The 21,894-nt window shown below is 39.5% G+C and overlaps 1 protein-coding gene across 1 annotated transcript; it reads right to left on the bottom strand.

Annotated features, from left to right (window-relative positions):
- Positions 1-135: 135 nt before the first annotated feature.
- tey (teyrha-meyrha) lies at positions 136-20,425 on the bottom strand. The gene is made up of 12 exons (XM_017178944.2): positions 20,399-20,425; positions 17,862-17,958; positions 17,659-17,801; positions 15,920-16,861; positions 7,678-7,923; positions 7,415-7,568; positions 2,523-3,157; positions 2,306-2,464; positions 1,885-2,191; positions 1,353-1,635; positions 658-892; positions 136-404 (listed from the first exon to the last, which is right to left on the bottom strand). Exons 4-12 carry the CDS (start codon positions 16,034-16,036, stop codon positions 141-143), a joined length of 2,400 nt encoding a protein of 799 aa, XP_017034433.1. The 5' UTR covers positions 16,037-16,861; positions 17,659-17,801; positions 17,862-17,958; positions 20,399-20,425; the 3' UTR covers positions 136-140.
- Between the last annotated feature and the right edge of the window lie 1,469 nt (positions 20,426-21,894).

The raw sequence follows: 21,894 nt of genomic DNA on the forward strand, positions 1-21,894 counted from the left end.
TGGGGGATGCCCGATTAAACATCAATTTGCTCGTCGCGCTTCATTAGCTACCACAAATACAATATTTTATTAATTAATTTTAATAAATTCACGCTTTGATTGCAATTATCAATTCGACCGTTGTCCCTCGTCTGGCCCCCCTACTCCATGGCCTGGGACACGCTCTGCTGGGGCGACTGGGCAGGCGACAAGCTACGCGGCGTTGCCGTGGCGGCCACCGCCTCACCGGCGCCACCTGACCCGCCTCCTCCTCCGTTCCCGGCTGCCCTCTGCTGCTGACTTTGGGCCTGGCTCAGGAGCTCCTTGTTCAGGCGGTAGCTGCTCATGACATTGGCACAACTCTGGTGGAAGTAGAAGTTGCGGCCGCGCAGGAACGCATCCGTGTTGAGATCCTTTATGCCTGTCTTGGGGGATAGAAGAGAGGCGAAAACAAGATTAGGATGGCAGTCACAGGCTCCCACTTTCGAAGGGGATTGTGCATTAAGCTAGAGTAGCAAATATAGGAAGGGAAAGAGAAAGTTACGGGGCTTTGACTGGGGGTCTTAGTAGATCGTGCTGGACTTGGGTAAAATTGAGAACTGAAGCAAACTGAGAAATTACCTTACAAATGAAACATTTGTTTTCATCGTCCGGTTTTAAATCCGAACTAATCCCCACCTTTGAGTCCAATTGCGTTAATCCCGGCACGCCCATTGACGACAACTGCGACAGGCTGTTCTCCATGCTCTCCACATACTTCGAAGTCGGATTGTTGTTGTTATTGCTGCTGCTATTATTGTTGTTGTTGTTGTTGCTGCTGCTGTGGGAGATGTCCATGGGACCTGGCTCGGTGCTGCTCACCTGCGGCTCCGAACGGGGTCTCTCATCCACGGGTGAGATGTTCTCCAGGGATCTGCAAACGGAGAGTTGAAGAAATCTTAAGTTGGAAGATTTTGAGAAAAAAAATCAGCAGACCAGTCGATCTAGACATGTCGGTCAGTCTGTCTTTCCGTACAAAACCACAATCTCAGGGACTATAACTACGAAATGTATATTTGTGTAGACGTAATCTGTAAATTTCCATTCAATAGCAATGAAAGTTATTAGAAATTTAAGATACAATCTTATACCTTATAACGATGCTTAGGGCACCGGGTATTTAACAGGAGAAAAACTCGACTGTATTTGGTTCAGCCCCGTCTCATAGATCCCTTATGATCGGCAGTTAGCCTTTCATTTAAAATAACAAAAAGAATTTCGGAGTTTATAAATCCATCTTTCTAAATGGTTGACTTATTCAATTCTTGCTAGATAAATATTATTTTTTTAGATATATCTTACTAACTATCCAAAGCTACGGATGACCAACTGACCTGCTGCTGCCCACATTCTGTTCCTCCTGCCGCCGTTGTATTTTGCTGTAATTGAGCTTGCTCGGCACCTTCACGGTGTCGTCATCGTCCACAATTACATCCTCGTCGCTATCATTTTGGCACGAGGCCGTGTCCATCATTAGGTCCTTGCTGATGCCGCCTCCACCCGCGCCGCTGTTGGTGTTGATGTTGGTGCTGCTGTTGTTGTCGTTAACGCCCACGCCACAGGAATCGGCGTTGTAGTAGTGATGTGTGGTGGATGACAGCTCGCTGACGGTTTTCACTGAGGGTTAGATGAGTAAGGGAGCATAATTAGCATAGGGCAGTGCACTTACAGAAAAGAGGAGCACTAAATGAAATGAATATACTTATTCTTTTCTTTTTAAATTTCACTGATACTCAAAATGTGAACAAGTAAACCAAAAAATATATAGATATATTGTTTATGGGTAAACTAATTCGATTATGAATATTTTGAAAGGATATATAAAGTTTTTTTCTCTGTGTGTACGAGCTTGGAATAAAGACCTACCACTGATATGTGCCTGGGGTGGTGCGTTGATCTCGCCCGCCCAGCTGCTGCTGCTGGCCGTTGTCACATTGGTGCTCACATCCTGCTCGTCGGCATGCTGATCCTTCTGATTGATCACACAGGCCGTTCGGTAGAGGATCCCGTCCAGCTTGCCCGGTTGCGCGTTGCTGTTGTGCATGCTGGAGGCGGGAAGAGCGCCCGAGGGTCCAGATCCAGGTCGGGTTAGTTCAGAGCCCGAATCGGGCACATCGTCATTGCAGCTTTCTACATCAACTGTCTCGATCTCCTCCTGAGATTTGGCATCGTCCTGAAAAAGGAAAAAAATTAAAATTCACATATTATTTTTGTAGATTTTGTTTGCATTTTTGATAAGTTCATTTTGTTTAATTATTGAAAAAAATTCAGGAGAATTTCAACTCACCTCTGGCGGTATTTTCCCCGTCTCCAGGGCGTACTTCCTCTTACAGATCGGACAGCTGCTGCAGTAGAGACTCTCCATCATGTACATCTCGCCGTACTTGCGCTTTCGCACTTTGAGTCTCAGGCGGTTCTGGCGATTGTTTCGTATCCTCTGGAAGGTCTGGAAGGCGAAATGGCGTTAGGCGGATATAGGATATAGTCCCATTAGGGAGACCCACCTCCCAGCGGTTGTGACTGGTGCGAATGGCGTTCTCCTGCGCCGGACATGGCGGAGCGAACATGTAGGTGGCCTGCAGATTGGCCCGCTCAAATCCCGCGCTCAGCTTGAACAGCCTGTCCAGCTCGGTGAGGAAGTGCGTGTGCCACTCCTCGGCGCTCAGCTTCAGTCCGCATATGGGACACATCTCCGGGATGGCTCCGCCGGCGGCTGCCGCCTGGAGTCCACTCACCAAGCTCAATCCACCGGGAACCGCGCGCAGACCCGCCATGCTCAGGCTGGCCAGGGCCGCGTGGTGGGCGGCATGGTGATGCGACAGCGGATGCGGGTGGGCCATGTGGTGGTGCGTTGTCACCGCCGTGGACGTGGGCGGCGCTCCCACGTGGTGACCGTGGTGGTGGCCATGGGCATGGGCATGCGGATGTGGGTGGGCAAGCGGGTGCGGATGCGAGTGGGCGTGCGTGTGGGGGTGGTGGTGCGGCGAGGAGGCGGCCAGGTGGCTGGCCATCGAGACGGCCACGCTGCTGGGCGCCGTGCTGATGGCTGGGTTGCTGGTGGAGCAGGAGGAGGACGAGGAGCTGGACGCCGACGAGGAGGTGGCCAGTGCTTGGAGGCCCTTCCCCGCGTTGTGCAGATCTGTGGGTGGGAGGAGAGAAGAGCGGTAAAGTCGGTAAATTCTGGTCCAGTCCGCAATCATCAATCAATCTGCGAGGCAATAAAATTCTAAATGCCGCCTTGATTTTGTTACACTCAAAGAAAATTTGAAAAATATATATACAATTTAAAATATATTTTATATATTAACAATAAACCCATTTAAATATATTGCAAACTTGTGAAGTGCTTGTTGCAGCAAGAAATCTAAGAATCTAAGAAAGGAAATCCTATTAGAAATCTACATTTCCTTTCATCTGTAATTTGTGTATAATTTATTAATTTTCCTTATTTATTTAATCGTAGTAAATTTCTCAATGTGCACCTGCCCAATTTATTTCAGTCTCATAAATTTTCCAGGCATTTTCTAATTGCCTCTTCCCTCCTTTCCCCACGATGGGGAAATTAATTGGAGCTCGCAATTCCATGGAGCGACTCTGAATCCGAATCTGAATGTGAAACAGCGGCAAACGTGCGACTCCGCTGCAGGCATCCTGATGTCAGAAACACGTCGACCCCACGAAATTCGGAAGCCACGGGAGCAAAAAAAAAAAAAAAGAGTCCGCCGGCAACCACAATAAATACAAACCGATTGTAGCAAACCGACCAAACAAAATATGTCCGCCGTTGTGCACGTGACTGTGATCTGACAATTAAAATAATATTACAATAAATATTTCGCAATATTGTCGCAACAGGCCAACTACTGCCGGGACATGTACTTATATCCTTCTAAATTATTCCCCTACAAAATATGTCGGTTGACCGCGCCCATCAGCAGCACTCTCTCGAATGGCTGTGTTTTAAACATAAATAAATGCAGAGAGCTATATCAGAGTCGTGACTTTGGTTTAAATTAGCTTAGTAGTCTGTTGGACACTTGTTCCACCTTTCACTTTTGCTTTTAAATCGTTAATAATGGGTTGCGATTTAAAAATTAATCAATTTGTGAGTAAGAGTTTTTGTACCGAAATTATGGAAGGAAAAAGTCCAGAAAAGCAACCAGAAAGTGGGTTAGAAACTTCCAAGTCTGAATACTGAATACTGCGACACTTTAGTATAAAATCGTGGAAATGCTTTTGAGGGTAACTGAAGACCTAAAAGTATAAAAATCTTACAAAAGCGTTACTTCGGTTATACTTGTCTTTAACAATATTTATACCCTTGCAGGGTATTATAATTTCAGTCAGAAGTTTGCAACGCAGTGAAGGAGACGTTTCCGACCCTATAAAGTATATATATTCTTGATCAGCATCAACAGCCGAGTCGATCTAGCCATGTCCGTCTGTCCGTCTGTCCGTCTGTCCGTCTGTCCGTCCGTCTGTCCGTTTCTACGCAAACTAGTCCCTCAGTTTTAAAGCTATCTGAATGAAACTTTGCATTTAGTCTTCTATATACTCTCACTGCTATATATGTCGGAACGGGCCGGATCGGACGACTATATCATATAGCTGCCATACAAATGTTCGATAAATTTTTAGAAAAATAATTTTAACTTGGCTGTTTTTCAATATTATTCCATCATTTTTGAGATATAGCCTTTTTATATTATTCCAGAATTTTGGTAAAAATTTTATGAAAATCGGACCACTATATCTTATAGCTGCCATAGGAACGATCGGGAAATTAATCAAAAAAATTATAACTTCGTTGTTTTTCAACGTATTTTAATCTACTTTGACACATGAGCTTCTGGTATTATTTCAAAATTTTGGTAAAAATTTTATGAAAATCGGACGACTATATCTTATAGCTGCCATAGGAACGATAGGGAAAGTAATAGAAAAAATTATAACTTCGTTGTTTTTCAACGTATTTTCATCTACTCTGAGATATGAGCTTTACTTATTATTATAGAATTTTGGTATACATTTTATGAAAGTCGGACAACTATATCATATAGCAGCCATAGAAGCGATCCGCAGATGTAGAGAAAATGTAAAGCTGGGAATGTATAACTGTAACTGTCAAACTGTAAACATAATCTATACTTATTATGTTTACAGTTTGACAGTTACAGTAAAATGTAATGAAACTCTGTTTTGTGTGTGTTTTCAGCATTTAAATCTATAATATAAACATCAAAACCAATCTGCAAGGGTATACAAACTTCGGCGTGCCGAAGTTAGCTTCCTTTCTTGTTTTATTTCGTTTTAGCATAAGGACGAACTTTGAACCCTAAAGAAAGCTATTCTAGTGAAACACACTAAGTTCAATAATGACAATCTAAGTTTTATATTTATATTTATTTATATGTTTTGGAAAGAAGATCTTATCTATATGAGTTGTATTTAAAACATACACTTTTTCTGCGTAACTCCCTCAAACTTGACGACAAAACCCCTGAACTTCCTTTTATGACACGTGCTGAACGATGCCCTTCCCAAAACTGGGCGTTTCATATATCGCCGTATATGAAATATGACTTTGACTTCTTTCGGTATGGTGCTTTTTCCTATGGTTGTAGATGCCATTAATATTACGGAAATTAATATGAAAATTCCAAGTGTGCATTCAATATAATACATCATCGGAGTAGCAACCAAGGCGGAGTGGGAAACAATAACAGCTCTCGTCATAACAATGGCAAACAATGCAATCAAAGCGATTGGCAACACTTGCGCATCCTTGGGGCGAACAAACCATAAAATAAGCCGAAAAAGTGTGTCCAAAAACCGACAATAAATGAGCAAACATTATGGCAACACCCGGGGGTGGATGCGCCCTTTAATTGCCTCTGGAAGAGTTGCCACGATGTCGTGGATGAGTAATTAGCCCTGGAGTGGCGGACGTCTTCGTGCGTCGCACACCGGCCTGAAAGGATGTGCGGTCGGTTTGACTTTGTAGTCAAGTGGCTCCGGGTAGGGGTGGATGTAACATTTCAATAAGCCTGCTCCAGTGGAGTATCCTTGTGCCATTTAAAACACTCACGGCATGCCTGCACCCTTTGCCAGGATGTTTGGCATGCCCTTTTGACTTTTTACCGCATCTTGCCGCCGAAAAGGGGTTAGCATGAGAGCTGCTGCTGTTTTCTTTCTGCTCTACCTAGTTAGTTTAACCCGTTGATTCAGATGTCAGCCTCTGCCCCTGCAGTAGTAGCTAATTAAAAGTGTATTATTTATCGGAATTAATTTATGGGCTCATGTCTATCCACGACTACTGGCAAATAATCTAAAAGTTAAACACAAATCCACATGTTGAAACTGGGTGGTGGTTCGCCGGGGGGAAATCTGGTTTTCCGGCTTAAGTTGAAAAGCAAATAATGGGCAAAAGTTAAATAAAGAGTTGTCTGTTTCAGTGTGTTACACAGAGGCGGCGTAAAGGGGGATTGTTTTGTGACAATTATTGATTCTATAAAAACATAACAAATTAGCGAATGCTATAGAAAAAGTTAACTTTTTAATATAATTATTGGAATTGCTACAGAAAATTAGGTATGAGGTATACGAGGTATATAATGAGGTATTTTAAAACCCTAAAAAGGAATGATGATTAGGCTACCTATTGTACGTCGTATTAAAAATACAAATATAAATAAATCATCCTTGTCGAACTAGAATAATAATAAAATAAATAATAATAGTTAAATACACTTCTCGACCACCCAAGAATATACCGAAAGACCGATTGTAAACAAATGTAACCTCTTAAAAAAAGGAAGAATATGTATTTTATTCCTCCCCCTTAACTACGACCATGCCTTTTGCTCTATATACCTAACTCCACCTTGCCCATTTGTTTTGTTCATTTGCATTCATATTTATCATTTTCATATGCTGCCCGATTTTTGTCATAAGGCGCTTAACTCGAACAGCTTAGCGCCGGAGACCAATTAGCAACGCATTTGCAGCCAAATTGGTTTAGCCTACTTTGTGATATTGCCCGAACGGAAAGTTAAAGCGGGAACAACCCCCAGGTAAATATGTGAAATTTAAACAAAATATCTAAAGTCGAGAAAACTAATAAAAGCAAAGTGAAGTGAAGTGAAGTGGAGTTGGAGTCGGAGTCGGAGTCCTGTCGCTGTCCTTACGCCTGCCAGTCAAAGTTAACCTACTGAAGCGTTAAAATTGCTCAGCAAAAGTAAAATTGAAACAAATACGCCGGCGATTTTTATCAGTCGAAGGGAAAATGCGAGGGAAACTCCCAGTTCGCAGTTTCTGCTTTTATCGCAAACATGCAAATTTTTTCGTTGGACGTAAATTGGCAAAATAAATAAATGTGGTGCGCAACCCTACTTACGTCTCAAATCCCTGGGATCCTGAGAATTATTACTGCGCGGACTTTCACCCTTTTCAACGGCATCGTAATCCTGTGATCCCTCCATGGATTCGTGGGATGTGCACGTGGGACTGGCCGAATCCGTCCGAAATGATTCGCTGCCGTTGAACAGATTCTGTCGAAATTGTTAGATCCCATTATGACAAGTGTCAATCTTGCGCCGATTATCAGCTCATCGCTCGGGCCTGCTCCCAAGGTCCCACGTATGAGCAACTTAAACTCACCTGATCCAGCGATATGCCGATGTATTTGGGCGGCGAGAAGGCCGACGGCAGCGAGAAGTTGGACAGCACCGACGGCTTCCCCAGCGGCGACCGGTCGCTGGCGAAGTAGCCGGCGGGCCCAGCTCCAGCGGCTGCCGCCGCCGCCGCCGCTCCGTTGGCCACCAGCATCCCGTGGTTGAGCAGCAGATGCGGGTTGAAGTAGTTGCCGACTAGTGACATGTTGTGGAGATCTTTGGCGTCAGGTAACTGCAAGAGGCGGAAATCGAAAGGGATTACCTACCGGATACATTTGGAAGAAAGTTTGAAAGTGTTGTAGAATTTTGATAACGCAGGAAACATGAAAGTACGTAAGTCAACCGAATGGATCGCTTTAATATATAAATATGCTAAATACATTTATAATATTCTGAACATCTCTTTCTCTCTATTCTGAGGAACAAATTATTCTAAGATATGTATATCACATCTTTGATAAGCGACAAACTAACCTAATAGAAAATAGTTTCATATCTTTCAAGTTAGAAAATGTTTGGTAAAATGCAAAGGCAATTATAAACATTCTTTTTTTCTGAAATAAATATTTACATTAATTAATACATTAATTAGTAAATCAAAGCAAAATAATCACAGGTTATTACAAAACTCTTAAAAAAGCTTTTTAAATTTTAAATTAATGTTTTTAGCTGTTTGATAAACTTGGAACTTGAATTTAAACGGTGACTTCCATCTGGAAGAACTACAATTGATCTAAATTGAATTGAGATACTTTGTGAGAATTCCGAAAATGCTATTTTTCCGTTCTTCTAGTAGGAACCTAGAAAATTCGCTATGGAACATGAATCTTAGAAATAAATGGATGAATTTAAGATCAAATCATAGAGATGAAACTGACGGCAGGAGGATATAAGTTAAACAAATGCTTACAGATTTAAGTAAATAGATTATATTAAGTATATTAATGTAAATTTATTCTGAGAAACAAGAATTATCTCAACACACCGCAACCATCAGGGCCGCCTAATTGTTACGACACGTAACCAAAACCAGTGCCATTAAAAGCTAAGCGAGCGTTAAATTTAAGCGTTAAACATGCGCATTACTCAAGTCTAAGCAACGGAACCCACAAGAAATTATGTGTGCTACATGACTTGGCGGTAAAATTAGCCAATTGGGGAAGGTGGAGGAGGCCTGAACACGGAAAAGATTCCCGGATAGGCAGCATATGGTCTGCCGAGATTCTGCGGGAATGCAGGGAATATGGCAAAACCTAATCCGCTTCCCGCGGGACGAGGCGAGAGACGCCCGAAAGTGTGCTCCAGTATTTGCATCGATTTAATCGAAAACAAGCTCATACAAATTATGCACAGAAATTTGTAATTTACGACAAATAAATGTTAAATTGAGAGATTTTAGAATTACGATATCGAGAGTGCCATAAACTGTGTCAATTCCGCAGGGTGGTCGGGGCCAGCTTACTTCCAATGGGGTGTAAAATAACGAGAAAAATGCTCACTTTCTCCGACCCAAACTCGCACATAAAGACTTTTGCAAATGATATGGGTGATATGGGGAGGGTGCCCTTTGCCTTGCCCGGGAAAGGGGGAGATAAGCCCACAGAACGTTGAGCGTCAGAACAAATTGAGGCTGACGAGTGTTAAGCGACGTTTGGGACACAGACAAGATACGAGCACAACATAAGCGGCGACATGTGTGACAAGTATTAAGTAACCCTCACCCAATCCCACACCCACATCCACACCGTCGATCTATTCCAAACCCTGAAAATGGCAAGTTTGCTATGTGCAAATTTACATACAAATTCGTCTGCCCAGGAAAATATTTTTAGAGCGAACAACGAAAAGTGTGAGAAAACGATAGGAAAAATATGAGCGAGGGAAACATGTTAATTTTAGGAGATATCGTATTGAAGAAATAATTGAAGTATTAAGAGGAATCCTCCTAAATGAACGTTTTGTTTATTAAAAAATAAGTTATTTATTTGTTGCATTTTAAGCTTACTTTTTATCACTGATCTGTTGAAAACAAACTTAATTTAGCACAGAAATTATTTATTTAATTTTTCGAAGGTTACTGTTCGTTCTAATCCAATTCCAGTTAAATCATCGCCAGTAATTCAAAGGTCCCGCCTCCTTTGAATGATTCTTTATAACAGAACATTGTTAATTTCTTCCGTAATCCTGGCCACTGGCTGGACCCAAGTCGAATCCAATAAATTATGGCTTATCAAGAGAAATTAGCACCTTAATTTGGGGGCGAGATGTTGAAGCATATGTTGCCGTATCAGATCCGTCGCATCATCCCCAAGCTCATTAGGTGTGAAAACTGGCAAGTCACAGGGGTTAGGTGGGGGAAATTGCAACCGCATGAGTTGCACTTTGTCTAAGTCTGCATTTTGGTCAACAGCTGTTTGGGGGGTCATGCGACGGTCTGACGTAGCCCCCAACAGAAGTGGTCAACCACTTGGCACTCCCATTCCCAATGACTTTTTAATGCGATACGTGTTGAAGAATTTTCAGCAAGGATTTCGCTTATTGATTTATGCCCGTTAATCAGTGCAAAGCAGCAGTACACGGAGAAAAATGTCTGTATCAAATCTATGTTTTCACAAAATATCAGTACTTATTATAAGGAATTTAAGCTAAAAGTAATTTATAGGTACCATTTTTTGTATTGAACTTGAGAAATTAACATACGAAAAACCTACATATTTTATACATCCACTTCAATTTATTAAAAAGCACATAAAAATACATGTAAAGGAAATAGTCTCCTAGACTACATCTAAACCTAAAATTTAAATCTGCAAACAAGCAATTATCATTGAATAAAATAATGCACTCTGTATAATATACATAGTTATAATAAATCGTCGAAGAAGTTACTACATTTTACTTTCAGTGCAGTAGCAGGTGCTCTTTCCACCCCCCCATTGGGTGGCGGGGTGCAATGCAGCCCCTCCCCCTTTGTTTGCTTTTCTATTAGAGCCGGGCGGGTGATTTGTTATCCCAAATTGTAACATTCCTTATCCGCCAGAGGGGATGACTGGGCCCAGATTTGCATAAATTCGTTCTGTTTGCTTTTAACACTTGAATTATTGGTGTTCGGTGACCCCGCCCCTCGGAGTTCTCGTGCTGCTCGGTGCATCGCCCAGCTGCATGGTGCAGGCAACAACAATAACAGCTTAATTACAACAACACGATAACGAGTGGCAAATAGCAATTGTCTACATACAATTGCCAATTTCGCTTAACTTGGCCATAAAGCACGGAAAAGCGACAGCGGGCAGGCACAAGGCAAAGCAAACAACTTGGCCTCCTCAACACACCACAAATAAATCTCAATTTGTGGCACTAACACGGAGTAAACGAGGCTGAAACCGAACTCAAGCTTCGCAACTGGACAAGCTGGTAATACTAAAAACGTTTAGCAATTGCCAATTTTCGCAAACTAAATGTTTATGGCGGGCCTCAACCAGTTAGTCTTTGTTTTGTTGTTTTTTTCTCTTCACCTGACCGAAGAGGTGCTGTAGGAAATTGCGATGGGACTCAATAGTGTAGCATACATTGGGCCGTTTTTCAGGTGCAAGAATAGTAAAGAAAGTTTACAGAAAGGCTTGTAAATTGCAAATATTTTAATTTGTATATTTTAAACATAATTAATTAGGTATTTTCTTCATTGTATAAAATAGCTTAGGTCTTCATTTTTTTTTAAGTTATTATCTCCTTTAATCCAAATTGGTTTGTTCACTTAAGAAATGTAATCAACATGGGAATTCGAAAACATTGTACTTAAAACTAAAACCTAAACTCGAGGTGTTTAATTGGATCAACAGACGAGCAAGGACACACTCGAACTCTTATACATATGGTACTTTATTGACATATTCATGAATACAATATACACAATGTAATTTCATTCACTTTGTATCGCATTAAAGAACCATGATATAGTACTATATCAATAGTACAGATATTGTAAACCAAATTGGGCTTAGAAGTTTTTAACGTTTTTGTTTACTTTGAATAAACTTCGATTAGTTTTTAAAGTATAGTAAAGAAGACTTAAGCGAAGGCACTCCAGTGATCTCTGAAGAAGAGAACGACATATTTCTAGAGTCCTAAAGCTTAATGTTAATTTGCTATAAGATTGTTTAAACATTATTCTGTTAAGTATTCATGTACAGATAACATCCTTGTTTTACTAAACGTTTTATAGCCATTACAAAAGTAGTAATAAAAGTAATAATAAATAAATAAGTTAATCGGAATAGGTATAAAAATAAAGATAACATCTTGAATGTTACTAAATTAAAATTTACTTATAAATGCAATTAAGCTTTGTCCTGTGTCCTATATAATTACTAACTCGATTTGTTGATATTATGTGTGATTTCCGCAATTTCTTTCTGATTTTTAAGTATCTTCTGAGCATGCAGTTGCGATAACAGTAATCAAAACTGTATTAAACGTACTTTTATTAATTTAATACATAATATTAAAATTTGTTTTTCATTTAAAAAACGACAATGGAATGAAAATACTCAAAAAAGCTCTTGAAATTCAATGCCAAATTGCTCTAGATATGTACCCGAACAAGTTTAGGACTAGTCCTTTTTATACTCATGTAGTTTTCAGTTGACATACCTCAAGCACAGTATTAGTGACCACTTGGGCTTTATACTTTGCTCCCTTTGGGTGCTACTTGGTAAACGCCTCGATGCCTTCGCATTTCTGCTGCCCGTTCCCTAACTGCCTCCTTGATAAATTGCTATAAATTAAATTAGGCTCAGTCACACAGCCACACAGAGTCGCATATGCACACACAACTCACCTACACATACTTTGTGGTAATAAGTGGCAGAAAAAAGAATTATTTTTCATATGTCGCCCCGCCTCAGTCCCATAATTTTCTTCGCTCTAGCACGGCTCTGCCATTTTTTTCGAAGGGGTCGTCAGTCTGTTTACCTTTTGTTGTTGCTCCTGCCGCTGCTGCTGTTGTGGTTACAAAATTGTTATGGTGCCCGGTGGTTTTTTCCCTCTGCTGCTTCTGACCCACCCAGACAGGTGGGGGGTTAGAGTGGTACAAGAACCAGGGCCACATTAAACCATTTGACATTGCATTTAATATGCTTGCCTGGCTTGTTTTTATTAATTTTTATTGCTTGCGCTATGCTTGGCTATGAATGCCTGCATAAATAATGGTAGACAAGCGAATGGAGGGGCAAGTTTTTGTTGGAGGAAGTCCACTGAGGTGACTGAAGCTGCTAAGAAATTTGGAAGAACACAAGATATATTTCCTCAAACAACTGAGGAAAATTGGAAGCAGGAGAGAGAAATATGTACAAGGTTCATAGTTTATAATAGTTTGTAATCAAAGTTTATGGTTATTTATAAGACATAAAAAAGGTCTCTCAACTAAGCTATTAGAATTCAACCAGATGGTTTCACACGAAGTTACTACTAGATTCAAGCTAAAAGTTGTACACAAATCGGTAATCCTGGGAAACAACAAGTTCTTGTTCAGCCTTTTATTGATATAAAAGAAATAAAGGATTAAAATTTTAAAACTACGCCGAAAGTTAAGGGGGGACATCTGAGTAACTGGCAAAAAAAAAGGCCATTTTCTAGAATTTTTTTTGGCCAAATGAAAAAGCCAATCGAAAAATTTTAAAGTAGGTTTGATAATGTTAGATGTGAACTACAAAATAAATTTTTTTTTTAATAAATCGAAAACAAAATGGCGGCTGTGCAGCATGTCTTCGTAGGCCCTATTTTTTTGAAAGGGGTCCATGGCCGAAAACCTAACGTCCTTAGTTTTTGATCTAGAACAAAAAATCAAATTTTGTTAGTTTCTATATCTCAACCGCTATCGACGTACGTAGGATTTTTTCGATATTTTGATTTTTTGCAAAATGGTGAGTGATTAAATAAAATGTTCAATTTTCATGAAAAAAAAACGTCACAAAATTGTTGATAAAAAAAAAGTAAGCAAAAAAAAAAAAAAAAATTCTACGTACGTCGATAGCCATAGGTATTTTGGATATACTGTCAAAACTTCAGATCGATCGGTTAAGATTTGTTCGAGTTATGTTTTCGGCCAACTCAAAAAAAGTGGTTTTGAGAAAAACGCGTTTAAAGTTTTAAAATCGTATATGATTACATGTGAGGCATCGCCGCAGAATGGAAAATTTCGACACTTAGAAACTTTTGCCGGACTCTATCTTTTGATATGTTATTTTTAAGACCCTAAAGTATTTTTTAAGCAGAAAAAAAATTTTTCGATTTTTAAAAAAAGTTACTCAGATGTCCCCCCTTAAGTTAAAATACTCGCATGCAAGTCATATTCCCATATTCATTACTTAAAATGATTAATTTGTATTACTTTAAAGCATTTAAGTTGCGAATTGATGTTTTATGAATACTGAGATATTGTCCGAGATATCTTAATATATTCCACAGGAAATATTTTGAAGACTAATAAAGTTTTTCCAAATATTAACAACTGATTTTGAAGGAAAAGAACAATGCTTTCGTTTGAAAAAAAAAAAAAAAACTAAATAAAATTACAGCATTTAAAGTATGCCAAAAAAACTTACTTATTACACTTTTAGGTTACAATTATTAAAACACCAGAACGAATATTCCGAGGTCGGATTCGAGTTCGAGGAAATGTACATATATACCAGTTTTTTGAAATGTATTGACCTTTGTTATAGTATTTTTAAAAACAAAATAATTACATTGTTTGTAATACAATAAATATATGTACACAATGTACGTACTTCCCATAGTTTTAACAAAGAATTCGTTTAGCCAAATTCCCTTATATTGTTTTTAAAGTCGAATTTGATTTAAATTTAACATGATTCAATTTGATGTGTATCTCCAACAAAAAGTTCTTTCTAATTTATCAAAATACTACAAATTTCTATATAATCAGTTTGTTTCTATATAATCAGTTGTTTTCTCTGATTCACATTAGATATTATAAAAATATCCGAAATCTTCAAGCTACAAATACTTGATTACTTTGATAATAGTTGAAACCTTTGGAATTCCGTATTTAACTTCCCGGAATCCTTCACAGTTCGAACCCAAATCGCATTTAAAGGAGGAGGACATATTGTTGTCATGTTTAACATATCTTAACGCTACTCAATGCTATGCAGGGGCAGAGATATAATTTCAATTCCAACTCCAGCTCCAGCTCCAGTTGGAATAACCAGTTTCCCTGGGCCGGAGCGCACTGATCGAACATCATCAGCGCTCGAGTTCTTCATCATTTGTAGCATCAGCGTCAAGATCATTGCTCATGTTTACAATGATGACAGCCGCGGAATAAGCAGGAGCTGACGAGGAATCGTCGGAGGAGCAGACTTCTACGCTTATCGCATGGAGGTTTCTCTGTGGGATCGGGCCAGCAGTTAGCGGCGGCTGCCCGGTTCCATCAGGGCCGAGTTGAAGTTCGGAATTGAAGCTATCATAAATCTGTTCGTCGCAAAAATCTACACACAATGGGGCGTTTGCAAACGCATTCGTTGATCGGAATGCGACGACGGACTCTCTGAATCTGCCTCTTGACTGACTGCGGATTGGGAATGCGAGCGTGATGCGAGTGATACCCCCAGGTTTATATTAAATATCGAGATGAAGCAAGTCGGCAAGTGAGTCGCCAAGCTCTGGAATATATTTGAAACGTAAAAAACAAAAAAATGGCTTCAACTTAAGACAAGGTTGCAAAATATGAATAATTTTAAGGATCAAACCAAGACAATGCTCAAAGCAATGAACAATTTTATAAATTAAGAGTAAGAAGAATATGGAAGTAATAAATTTATTTAGATTTTAGATTTTTTACAACTCTACATTTCTGGCTTCACTCCTACACAATTTTGAATTCTTCAGTTGTCTTTAATTAACTGCGCGATCACCCGTCACGGTGCCATCCCTAGTAGCATCTCCCAACTGGAAGTTAACTTGGAAGTTCTGGTTGGATTTGTTGTGTTTTACAATGCTGCATTGTCTCGAATGCTGTTGACTCCGGGCCGAGTCTTACTTTCGCCCCTGAGTCTGCGGGCCGCGAGCAGTGTGCTGATTTATGGCATCTTTCGGCATTTCGGCTACCGGCCCCTGGCTTTATGATTTGTCATAAATATGTCCCCGCCGCCCGATCGGCCTGAGACTCCAATCAGCCCGTCTTCGCCCGTTCCAGGCTTACTTACTCTCGATGGAAACGGACGTTGTCCACGCAGAGCCTCATGCAGACCGGAAGCCGCTTCCGAGAGAACAACGAGCGCTTGAGATGGCAAATGGCTGCTGCCAAATGCGTTGCTTTCCATCTGCAGCTCGTTTTGCTTTGTTTTGGTTTTGCTTTGAACTATTTTGGCACTAGGGGGCACTCATAACCTCACATTAGCTTGTGTTTCAGTATTGGCACATGCAAAGATCACTCGATATCCTGGATTGGCGCTGGAAGGAAGTGTATTTGGCGCGTCGGCAAACGGTAGTTCGGATCAGCTGACTCGCTCGCTCGCTCTTTCTCGCTCGGTCGACACAGGCACAGACCCGCACGTTCGCGCTGCAGAAATCCAACTGAGGCTGCGGCGGCCAGGCTGCTGCGAAACCAGTTGCCGTTAGCCGTGCTTCCTCTTCTCTCGCTCTGCCACTGCGCAGGCGGCGCTGTGGAACGCCTCGCGGCCTCCGATTGGCCAGCGCTGGCAACTGGTTTGGCTGCCCTCCAGCCATCCCGCTCTCGCTTACGCCACCCCAACCCCGGACGCAGTGCGGAGTACTTTCACATTATGTTCGCCTCCTTGGCTGGCGCGAGCTTCTGTTTTTGCGCTGCATTATTATTCCAAAATGGTTGCATGTTTGTCTGTTGGCCATTGTACGCCTGTTTGTCTGCCAGCACCTGGGACTGGGACTGGGACTGGCACTGGTACTTCCCCGGATTTCCCCCCGTCCTCCAGGTCCTCCAACAACAACTTCTGACATTTTGTGTAAATAAACCGTATGAGAAAGATTTTTACTTTTGGCTTTGGCATTTTGCTGTTGTTTTTTAGCCTTGTTGGTCGGTCGGACACTGTCCTGGACAAAAGTATCTTGGAAGTAGTCCCTCTCTTCGTTTTTTTTTGCCTCCATAGCTGGGTTTTGCACACCGGACACTTAATATAGCGCATTACCGTGGTATTTGTCGGGCGATAATTGGGGAAAATATTTCAGAGAAATGAAATTAGTTTTTGGATGAAATTGTGATTGAAAATAATAGTGGGAATTAAATGGGAATCCCGTTTTGTTATTAAAGTCAAAGTAAAACTTTTTTAAAGTTATAACATTTTTAAATTCTTCATTTTCTTAAAGCTACATTTACTAGACTAAACAAATATTATTTTTAATTATTTAAATTACTTATTTTATAAAATAATTTATTTAATTTATCTTTTTTTAATGTTAGCGTTGAGCTATTACTTTTAAAAGAGATGTCAAAAAATTGTAAAATAAAATGAAATAATACTATTTGTTAACCATTGATAACGTAGTAATATTAGGATATCAATATGTTAAAAAAGCTAAACTAAGTCAAATAAATAAAACAGGAAATACTAACGTAATACAAATTTGGTTGTTTAAATAAACATTATTATGATTAAGTTTAGATTTATTAGATTTAAGGAAAATTAAAAAATTAGACCCACGGTAAACTGACCAAACAACTACCTACAAACTGAAATAGTTGTGTCACACACAATATTACTGCAACAACATAACAACAACAGCGCAAAAGGCAGCCTACAACAACCACTGCGCACAGTGGACACTATAAAAAGCCGAACCCATCTGCGTGCTGCTTTTTATTTCGTCCCCGTTGCCCTTGTTGTGATTTCCAATGTGCCAGACTAACTAAATAAAGTATTTTCCTTGCAATTACTTGCGATGAGATTCGCGTAAAAAATGCACAAACCTTTCCTGACATGTTTATGGGGCCCTGTCCGTCAAACCGAGGCAGTTGACACCATTGGAGGGCTCCCCTCTCCTTTAATTGGTGGCTAGTAAATTTTCCTTTTACCATCTTTGGGCCGGGCGATCTTCTCGGGAGGATTTTTTCTAATTTTTTGCTCATTAAATTTACATTTTAAGAATTCCAGTACGGACAGAGAAGCTTACACTTTATAATTTCCAGCAGCCTGCCTTTTGGTTTATTATCCATCTCTGTCCGTGAGAAGGAGAGCGCCATAAGGGGGTGGCAGTGGGAGGGAGACCTCTGTAGTGCAGAGAGAAAAAGAAAAACAATTAAAAATAATTTTACTATTTTCAAAAGAGGCTTTAAAAAAGGATTTATTTAAAATGCTTAGATATTTAAAAACAATGTATTAGTTTTGGTACCACGTCCTACCCTCCTATTTTAAATTGACTTTAAATTTAACTCAGTTTCTTGATTAGACAAATCTTTTCTTCAAATGGATATATGTACATATCTATTGCTTGAATAACTAAACTGTTTTTAAACTTTTCCATGTAATGTAAGTTTTAGATTTCTTCGGGTATACAACTCGATTTCTGATCAATTATAGAGATATATTTTCTCTATATGTGGGAGAGGTAGAGGGATACCTCCGTACTGGTGACTGGAGCGAGCAGGAGAGTGAGCTGCTGTTGGGAGCCAGAGTGAGACAGCCTGGAGGGAAGCTCGGGAGTTTCGAGCGCATGCGCCTACGTTGGCGGTAGCCTACATTATGTGTCTAATTCTTGTACATAGAGTAGAGTGCCCCCGTTTCCACCCCATCCCTCTCCTCGAGGCAGAGGTAACTAAGTCTTCCTTCGACTGGCGACTGGTGACTGGCGAGTGGTAACTGGTAACTGGGAGCATCGTAACTGGTAACTGGCAACTGGCAAAGAGCGTAGGACGAGTGCCATGTACAGGACTTGTACTGCATTTCGGGCTGGCAGTAGATTTTTCATTTTATTTATGTGCTGCCTTGACGCTGCTGATTGCCTTTACTTATTTCTCCGTCGTATTCTTCGCTTTGTCAGTTTGTCAGCTTCCCGGCTACAAAATTAAATACTTGTCTCTGGTCCGATTTCTTTTTGTTATCTTTCGGCTGTGTGGGTGCGGCTCTATATATAACCAACTGTCGTCTGTCTTGGCCACCTCCGGCCCCACCTACTCCACCGCATCCTCCTCTGGCTAGTATGTATGTACTTTGGGCTGACAACTAATTTATGTAGTGGCCGAAAGCAGCTGCTACAACTTTAGCTCTGTTCTGCTCAGTTCTTTAATAATCTTGCTTTTTTATTTTGGCAAACAATTTCGTATAATTTAGTGGGGCTAGGTGCTGTGATAAAGTCCTATAAGTGGGTTGTTGATGAGCCTCAAAATTAAATATTAATTGGTGAAAATATTTTTGTTACCATATTTTTTGGTTAGATTTTTGTTCTAAAATTATTTTAAGGTGGCTTCAATTGGTTAACACCCAATAAAAGTACATATGTATATTTGGTTCAGTACAGGAATTTGTCCACTTTAATTTACAAATTACGCAAATGTTTAACATTTAAAAGCAGCATTCTATGGACGAGGTATAAAAATTCAGTATACAAATGTTCTTGGCAGTCTTCTACTCTTTGCAATTTACAATCGGATTAAGTTTACATTAAATTATCATTTTTATATACATATATTTTTTTTATATATTATGTAACTTGGCATAAAGTGGACCTTATATATAAAGGATAGACTCCGAATCTTTAAATTAGAAAACTAAAGCCTCCTGTAAAGCAATTTTATTTCCTTCTGAGAATAGGAATAGGAACGTATTCTTCAAAATAAACTCCTTTATTTTATTAACTCCGCAAAAATAGCATTACTAAGAGGTATAATCCTAATAATGCCCATATGATACACTAATGCAGTTTTCATTAATTAGCTACTTCATTAGAACCTTGAAAGAGACCACTATATGTGTAATTTTGTGTAATTTGGCTTAAATTTTGCTTGGATTATTTTGGTAATACGACTACGGTCACACCGACCGTAAAAGGTAAACAAAAAAAACGGCCGCCATTCGAGGCGTATTACTATGAATTTCTGAATTCCTCGTCGAAGTATTCTTGCATAAATAAATGCAGAATCCTTTAAATTTATGTTTTTAACGTATAATGCTTAAATTTTTTTTTAATTATTACCAAAAAAAATGTTTATATTAATTTTACAGCGTAAGAACCTTGCCCTCGCAAAACATATTATTTTTCCTAATTTTCTAATATTTTTTCAGTTCAAAAAACCAGCGAAATGATATAAAAATAAAATTCTCATTGTGAGACCATACTGTCAATGAGCTGGCTAATACATTTTTCAATTACAATTTTCTTCATTAAACCCGTATTTTGTTATCGAGTATCTAGTATATAATATGTAGATCTATCGATTATCGCGTCAATGAAGTAGCTAATGCATTATTCTAATGCATTAGAGCGCAATATAGTCGTCTTGCTCGCACTTGTGTAAAACGCTATAGCGCTGTCAAATCTTTAATGAAGTCTCTAATTAATGCGGCAGTGTCATGCCAGTATAACTGGGTTTAATAATAAAGTATGATTCTTAACGAATTTATTTAAAATAACCTTAGATGTAAGTTAAGTCTAACATTTTTAAAGAAAAGTTATATGAGAGAATTTATAAATAGTCAATACTCAATACAAACCCGATTTGAGACTGAATATGCTCGACTTGCCAGGTAAAATTAATAAAAGTTTTCAAATATTTTCGTATAAAGCTGGATGGTCTTTTTGATTTATCTCACCTAGGATGTAATCCTCTATAGATCTACATGCAGAACTACCTAATCCATGAAACTTAAGTCTTTCCCACCCTCATCCACCTGTTCTTCCACAAAAATCCGGGTAACGCCTCCGAATTAATTGAAACCGCAGTGCAAGTGCCACAACCGTTTGGCTGTCAAATCTGCCATGGCCAATCCCTCGATAAAAAACACCAGTAAAGTTAGAAGACAAAAAAAAAACACAGATGCGTCCAACATAAAAAGGTGATAAAGAGGAGCGGGGTTTCCGAAAGCAATCCCCTCGCAAATCCCAGACAAATGTGCTGGCGAAAGAGAATAAAATTTCACCAATACTTTGTACATTTACCATGTAAATATGAATGGAAATGAATTACAAGCGAAATAAATGTACGAAAAAATGGCATGAAACAAAGCAAACCCGTAAAAAACCTAGGACCACAAGCCAAAGAGTGGGTGTTGAGGGGGAAAGAAGAGGGCTTACATGGCTTTTGGTTCGGGTTTGGTTTTTTTTCGGGAACTGGGTGGGGTATTTCTTTTTTTTTGTGGCTTTCGGTCGCACACAGTCGCAATGTTGACATGTTCCAAATGCAATTTTAACAGGATTTGCAAGGACACATTTGCACAAAGTGACAGAAAAACGCAGCGCAGCAACAACAAAGTCAACTTTGTCAACCCCATACCCCTGCACAGAGAGAAAAGTGGTCCACGATGACCTGATGATTTCCTGTGGTGCTGAAAGTTCGATTGTGTATATATTTATGATGACACATAAAGTAAATAATTAAAAAATAAAATAAAATAAATCAATAGAAAACCGAAATAAGCCATAATTTTGAACTATGAAATTATATAACTTCAAATGTTTATATAAAATTTAGAAGATCGTTGACAATGATTTACTATAGACAAATAAAGTTAAATAAGCATCCTTTAAGTTGATTCTTCATTAGGAATTTGATTTAATTGATGAAATGATTGTTGTACAGTGATTATTAAAATTAATTTTCAACAAATGAGGTTATTTTTAAATATATTTCTCAACTTAGCAAAAGTGAAAAGTGTTTAAATATTTAACAGAATCTTATGATTTTCTTTTTGGGCACTAAATCAATTGTATGACTTTTAAAATTCTATTTAATTTCTCCCAGTGTACAGGGTGATGTGCGTGGCTGGCATAACTTGCGGCTTAAAGGGATCAACTTGTCATGTTTTTGTCGTCGGCATTGATTTTCCACTTTCCACGACCTGCGACCCAACCAGACCAGTACCCACCCCCGGATCTACGTCCCGTTCCCTGGTCTCCAGAACGGCTTGGGTCATCTGTTGTGATGCGGTCTTAACGCTTCATCAATATGCTTTTCCCGACGTCGCTAATTTTGCGCTTTAGTCAACCTCTG

Source organism: Drosophila kikkawai, chromosome 3L, assembly GCF_030179895.1.
Source record: "Drosophila kikkawai strain 14028-0561.14 chromosome 3L, DkikHiC1v2, whole genome shotgun sequence".
Classification (NCBI taxonomy): Eukaryota; Metazoa; Arthropoda; class Insecta; order Diptera; family Drosophilidae; genus Drosophila; species Drosophila kikkawai.